Below are 6549 nucleotides of genomic sequence, written 5' to 3'. Positions count from 1 at the left end.
AACTCAGCTTTCCAGTAGCGCCAGGTGGGCAGAAATTGCCAGAAGGATGAGTTTGAGTCCCGGAGTGCAACTTCAGGGATGAATATGAGTAACTTTTAAGTTCAGAGACTACTATGAGGCTCGAGTACAACTTCAGGGACCACTTTGAGACTTGAATGCAACTTTAGGGACCACTTTGAGGCTTATCTCGAGGCTATGGAAATGTTGAAAAGGCATCCCGAAGAACCTTCACCCGATCGGTGAAAATGAAATTGTTACTGGGAGAGGAAACAACCTTGGAAAGAAGATTTGATTGATTAATTCAAGCCTACAATTTTTTCAAGAAAAACCTGACACAGATTGACACGCATAGCGAAAGTTGGGATGACCTTTGAACCTGGAATCTATTATCTGAGAGAGAATTTCTCCATCTTCAATGGGTTATTATCTACGTTAAGATTATGTCGTAATAAATAGCTCTTACTGGATGTAACGTTTCACTTATATATATAACGATTAGTGATTGGAGTAAATTAAAGCAGTCAAAATCAAATTTTTCTTCCAAACACACCCTAAACATGAAAAACGAAACATGTCCTTACAAGGAAAAGGAAATATCAAACATGTCATGTAAACAACCTACAGCGTGTGGAATTGGTAACAGACGTGATGCCATTGTTAAAGCCACCGGCAAGTAAGTCCTAAGGTACTTATAATTGACAATGATAAGAACTAGGAAGAGGAAGCATCCTCTTTTCCTCAATTAAAAGAAACAGTTCATATTTATTTGGGATTCCTCACCTATGAAGTATTATTTGATGTCTTCTCATTATCTCAACATTAGAAAATCTCATCCTCACATGACTAGAATACCACCAAATAATGGTGTTGAAGAATATCATAATCAAAATTTCAACTCAAATCACAATAATTTATTTTACATTAGAGGTGTCCTATGGAAGGAAAGGAGATAAGTGACCTAGTAGAGCATTGAACCTACGATATCAATGATATCACCAAGTTCAGCTACAGCAGCATCAATAACAACATAACAATGGTATTTACAGATCACCTACCATGGCAGACTGCAAATAGCAGAATTCGATCCCAAGCATTTCAACCGATTGAGTCAACTTTACCTAATGTTTTAGAATACATATCCAAGAACTCATGTGGCTAGAGAACTCATCAGGTTATGAAGTTCTATCCATCATTCAGTATAGTATTTCTTACTAAAATATAATCCATGCATCAATATTGTAAGTTCATTGCAGATGCGGCAGCTCAGATGGCTTACTCATCTTTTCTTTGACGCTTCGAGGGTTGAGCAGCATCGTCGTTTGCATTAGCATGCTGCTTAGGATTCTCAGAAATTTGTGTTTTGGGAGAATCATGTTTCCCTCCTATTTCCACTGAGCCTTCCACAACTGTGGTGCTGCCGATAGCTTGATCAGGTCCTGGCTTGTAATTGTCCACCATTGATGCGCTTTTGGCTGGAACATCTTGCATGGCATCCAAAGAGGATCCAGATGGATTTTCAGCAGTAGATAATGATGCCTTAAACATTTCAGTCTCGGGTTTACATTGCTTCTCAAACATCATCTGGAGATACCTTCCTTGTTCTTCTATTCGCAACTGTAGATTTCTTTGAATCTAACAGAAAAAGAAGTGAATCAGATCAAAGAAAAAGATACCATAAGAGAACCGAGTGGGATGCCTCAGACAATGCATTTCGGGAAAGAGCTTACAAAATAGGAAGCAAACAGAGAACAAGCGCAAGGGTAGAAAAACTAACTCCTCTCTTTATAGGAGATTATCACCAAGCTAAAACTCACTAATAGTTCATTTCATTTACATTTCAAAGCCTTTAAATGAAGTTTAATCTCTCATCAATGTTATAAAACATGAATTTTCCATAGTAAAGACAGTGGCAGCAGAAACAGAGCTTGCAACAAACCTCTGAACAACATATTGGTTTAAATGGAATGCATTAACTACGTCAGGAGTTCCTGAAGGAATAAAATGTCATACCTCAAGTTGTTCATGCAACTGCTTCTGAACCACCATTTGCAGTCGCAGAGCTTCAGTGATATCAATGCCACTGTCACCAATGGTATTCGTTAAGACAGCTGAAGAATTACTGTGTGACATACGACCAAAAACCCACATAAAACCACTCAATAATGACCCAAGCTCCCTATTGCAGCCTTAATCGTGGACTATTGAATACTCTTAACAGAACACTTCTTGATCCCTAATCTAATCAGTTATAGTCCTTGCAAGATCACTTCTTGACGATTTCTCTCTTTTATTTTAATCCTTACTTTTGTTTTACAATCATCCCTTAGTTTCCAGCTTATATGCACTTTTCTCATACTTAGTAGTATGGTATGGGCAATAAGTCTCTTCAGAAAGATGAATTTACAGAACTAAATTACACATATCTTGCATGAGATTTATGTGTGTAACACTCCAAATGAAACTAACTAGCATTATTAAACTAAATAAACAACGAACTAACATCAAATGAGAGATGACAAAACTTATGCCCACTTATTGAAGCAAAAAAAATAAAACCAAGTTATGCCCTCTACAGAACAAGCTACACATATAATTTGGGTTTATTTTCAAAATCAATTAGCTTCCACAGATCATAAGCTATTTAATCTTCAGCTTATGTAACATTTGTACCAGCAACGTCACATTAGAGAATGAAACGTTGTCTAACAATCTGATGTATCAACAATTTTGTTAGGCAATGTATCAAACTATCAATATTTATATTAACATTACATAACAGGAGTATATAAAATAAGAGTACAGAGTTTACTTACGTTTTCAAATCTAGTGATGACATCTCTTCAATGGAACTTGTTTTTTTCTCTGAGACTCCTGTCAACAGTAGTCAACAAACTGTACATTAGCTGACTAAATACTGGAGGAATGGCATTAGATTTGAAGGGCGTGACTTCAGAAAACCACTCATACCACTTTCAAACATCAAAAGCAGAACTAAAGTTCGATAGCAAAATTTAACAATATCCAGTCCTTAGGACAAATAAACTTGTATTTTTATCCACATTTGTGCAACAGCTTCTACATTTAGAAAACTTGACAAATACAGGGAACGAATCCATGGAAACTTAACTAGACAAAATTTAAGACCCAAGGACACCAATGTAAAAACCTTACATCATTAAATAATTTGTCAATTCAAGAGGATTTTTCTTAACTAGACACTGAATGAACAGTATTAGGAATTAATAGATATTAAATGAAGTATGGTATATTGATTTTAATCCTACTGAATACTTTGCAAAAGCTCATCCTACGGTCATAATTTACACCAATGTCAGAAATATTTGTAATTTATGCATGCAGCTTCACATACTACAATGCATATGTTATGTACCTTCAGACGAGTCGGGTCTATATCTAGCTGTCCTGTATTTCTGCATTTCAAGTCATATACACTTCAGCAAAATAACAAGCCAGCAAATAAATCAAGGGAGTCAAGCAAAGTACACCTACCTGCAAGTGGCTTTTGACATGATATATAGTTAAGCCTTCAACTTTCATGAGCTTCAGCACACCCTTAGGAGTAGCTCCTGTAGATTAGAAAAAAAAAGAGCAACACATGAAGGACTGAAGCTTAGAATCTCTGGACTTAAGAAAGAGATACAAACGTACTTTCACTCCCACCAAGTTGGTTGACAGCATCCACGAAGGCCTCATGAAGTTCTGGAGTCCAACGCATTCGTGGCTTGGAAGGAGCAGATTTTGCTGAGGAAGAAGGGGCAGCACCAGCGCAATTTTCTTCAGATGAAACAGGAAGTTGTTGATGGCCTTCGGATGGATGTCCTGGTAATTGCAAAGATGGTTTTGAAACCTGGAATGGCTCCTAAAGCAACAACATGAGACCCTAAGACACTCCTTGAATAAATTACTAATCTGTTTCCTCTGAAAGCTAATATTGATTTCAGTTATGAAAAGCTTAACCTTTGGCTCAGGATCTGGAACATTATCAGCAAGAAGGTCATTCAAATTAGAAGTTAAAGTATCATCATCACTGATTAGCTGGTCAGCCCACTCCTGCCAATCATTTTGCTTACAATATTCCTCAGATGCCATGATAGTGCAGGCACCACTTTCTACCTTACCACTATCGATGGAGGTATTTGCAGGAAAATCCAGAAAGCTTGGCACAGAATCAGTATGCCAGGAGGCACTGTTTTCATTAGGAAAATGGCTTGATGGTTTGGAAGGTAGTGGTCCACTATTTGAAGAAAATGGTGGCAATGTAGCCATGTTAGTTGATGAATGTGAAATAATGTGAGCATTTCTAGAATGCTTTTCATGAGGTGAAAGGGATGAATGGTGAAGAGCAGTTGAATATCCAGGAGAAGATGAAAAGATATGTCCAACTGCTCCGTTGTTATTTAAATGACCGGAATGAGTTAAAGGTCTACTCATCAGCCCTTCTTCTACAAAAGCAAGAGGTGAATCAGGCAACTTATTATATGTCTCTTCTAGGGGTGTTGGAAGGACTGCCAAGGATGAAGATAGTACTCCAGACATCCCCATAACATTGAGTTTCTCCGCACTTGATCTTTCAATGGATATAGAAGGACGGGCTTCCATTATTTGCCTTAATTTTTTACCAAAAAAAGAAAACCAGAAAATAATAGGTATCAGTTATCAGACAACCAATAAAATCTTAGACTTTGCATTCTCACTCCTTCTAATGCTAACCAGAAAAGTACTTACAAATTGCTTTCAGCTATTGATGCCTGATGCAGACTTGTTGTCATCAATCTTCAGATCTGTGAAAGAAAAGGCACTCTTTAGTCTGTAAGACAAAAATTTAGAAAATTAGTCCTTTAGTAAATCCTTATTTATCAATCCAATACTATAAACATGCCAAAGCTTGATAGTCAAATATAGATATACTATATGTAAACACCCATGTCAATGTTATATGAAAAATAAATATTCAACAATGATATAATTTGTAGTTCATAACGATTTCAGTCCACAAAGAATTCACAATCCGCAAAATCCTAAACCCTTGTTCTCTATCTGTCTTGCAAGTTTCAGGCTCACGTTTGGTTGTTTTGTGTACTTACAGTATTGAAAAATCAGAATCGTGAAGAAGTTCCAGTAACAAAAATTATAAGGAAAAAACTATAAGCCACTCAGAATATGGAACCACCACTTTATTCTTGTGATCAATACTGGGATACAAAACAAACCTCATAAAATTTGTGAAATACACAATTGGTCAATGCTTACTTTTCAACCCCAAACAAAATAAACTTCCTGATGGTAGTTAAGAATCTGAATTCCCAAGGTGAAGATTCTGAGACCTAGTCTTTCGTTGTTAGCAATATCTATGGTTGCCAAGACAAGTTTGTCTATGACTGCTCTAGTAAATACAAAATAGAATTGGTATAGCTTCATTTCCATAACCAACTCTCCCTCCGAAGTGTGAGAGAAAAAAAATGTCTTAATGGCATTTGAAACAATAACAACCAACAACTAATTCCTATAAGGTGTTATCAGCTACACAAATTTGACAACTTTATTCCTTCCAATATCATCATCATAACATAGTGATTTACAAGCCATACATGACCCAAAAAAAAAAATTCTGGTTCCTCTCAAAAAAAAAATTTATTATTGCTATTAAATCTTCTACTTAAAATTAAATAAATAAATAGAACCTCGTACGAGTGTTCTCTACCAATTATCTTTCCTTTCAGCTTCTTACCCTATTGGCTACTATCTCCACGAAGTTCACGTTAGAAGCTCAGGACAAGAAAAAGAGAGAGAGAAAGAGGGGGGGGGGGGGGGGTTTGTTAAAATAATCCCAAAAAAAAAAGAAGCGAATTAAACACTCTCACATAACAAACAACAAAATATGGCATAGAAATCCATTCAAACAGTCTCACATCACACTAATACAAATTAATAATAAATAAAATCATCACCAAAATAAAAAAGTTGACATGCCTCAAGATCGATTGAATTTCAAACAGAATTGAGAGAGAGAGAAAAAAAAAAGCACCAGTTAGCAGGGGGAATCGGAGTGAAGACGCTGAAGAAGGCGATATTGAAGGGGAGGGAAATTGGCGATAAAATAGCGTGAGATTTCGCGGCGAGATGAAGGTGAGATGAAAAACAAAGGAATTTGGAATGCTTTATTTATTTTTCTTAAATTAGTTTTTCGGTCACCGGCGGAAATGAGAGGGGAGTCAAGAGGGTGTGACCGAGGAGAAGAAAATTAGAAAATGGTGCCCTTTGGAATTTGGATTGGAGAGGGTGTGTTGTTACACGCGCTAGTGAGGGAGCGTGGAGGGAGGGAGGGAGGAGGATTTGTTACTTATTTGTTTGTGGCCCTTATTGGTGTGTGCGTTGGTTTGTGCCCATGCATTGGCGAATAAATTTGTTTGGTCGAGTCTCCGGTGCGTGTCAACTGTCAACAAAACAGTAAACAGTAACACTGTAACACTAATGAGTAATGACTAAGTGTGTGTTTGAATTTTTATTTTAGACAATAAAGTATAACTT

The 6549-nt window shown here is 36.7% G+C and overlaps 1 protein-coding gene across 4 annotated transcripts; it reads right to left on the bottom strand.

The window, feature by feature from the left end:
* Nucleotides 1–862: 862 nt before the first annotated feature.
* On the bottom strand, nucleotides 863–6349 carry LOC130961039 (protein PHOSPHATE STARVATION RESPONSE 1-like). Of its 4 annotated transcripts, none has more exons than XM_057886661.1 (9): nucleotides 6047–6349; nucleotides 4747–4828; nucleotides 3979–4627; nucleotides 3670–3880; nucleotides 3511–3587; nucleotides 3392–3431; nucleotides 2814–2871; nucleotides 2011–2080; nucleotides 863–1632 (listed from the first exon to the last, which is right to left on the bottom strand). In XM_057886661.1, the coding sequence occupies exons 2-9, from the start codon at nucleotides 4788–4790 to the stop codon at nucleotides 1273–1275; spliced, it is 1509 nt and encodes a 502-aa protein (XP_057742644.1). In that variant the 5' UTR covers nucleotides 4791–4828; nucleotides 6047–6349; the 3' UTR covers nucleotides 863–1272. The 4 variants fall into 4 exon arrangements, with proteins under 4 accessions (XP_057742644.1, XP_057742643.1, XP_057742646.1 ...); XM_057886660.1 differs by having other exon boundaries at nucleotides 4747–4802; nucleotides 6047–6347; XM_057886663.1 differs by having other exon boundaries at nucleotides 3670–3868; nucleotides 4747–4802; nucleotides 6047–6345.
* Between the last annotated feature and the right edge of the window lie 200 nt (nucleotides 6350–6549).

Source organism: Arachis stenosperma, chromosome 2 (genome assembly GCF_014773155.1).
Source record: "Arachis stenosperma cultivar V10309 chromosome 2, arast.V10309.gnm1.PFL2, whole genome shotgun sequence".
Classification (NCBI taxonomy): Eukaryota; Viridiplantae; Streptophyta; class Magnoliopsida; order Fabales; family Fabaceae; genus Arachis; species Arachis stenosperma.
This window is presented reverse-complemented; position numbering and strand designations above follow the sequence as displayed.

Coding starts and splice junctions, on each gene's coding strand:
- LOC130961039 (XM_057886661.1), bottom strand. CDS start 4,790: ATGACAACAAGTCTGCATCAGGCATCAATAGCTGAAAGCAATTT. Junction 2,081..2,813: donor TCATCACTAGATTTGAAAAC/GTAAGTAAACTC, acceptor CATTGGTGACAG/TGGCATTGATATCACTGAAG. Junction 1,633..2,010: donor AGTTGCATGAACAACTTGAG/GTATGACATTTT, acceptor TTTTTCTGTTAG/ATTCAAAGAAATCTACAGTT.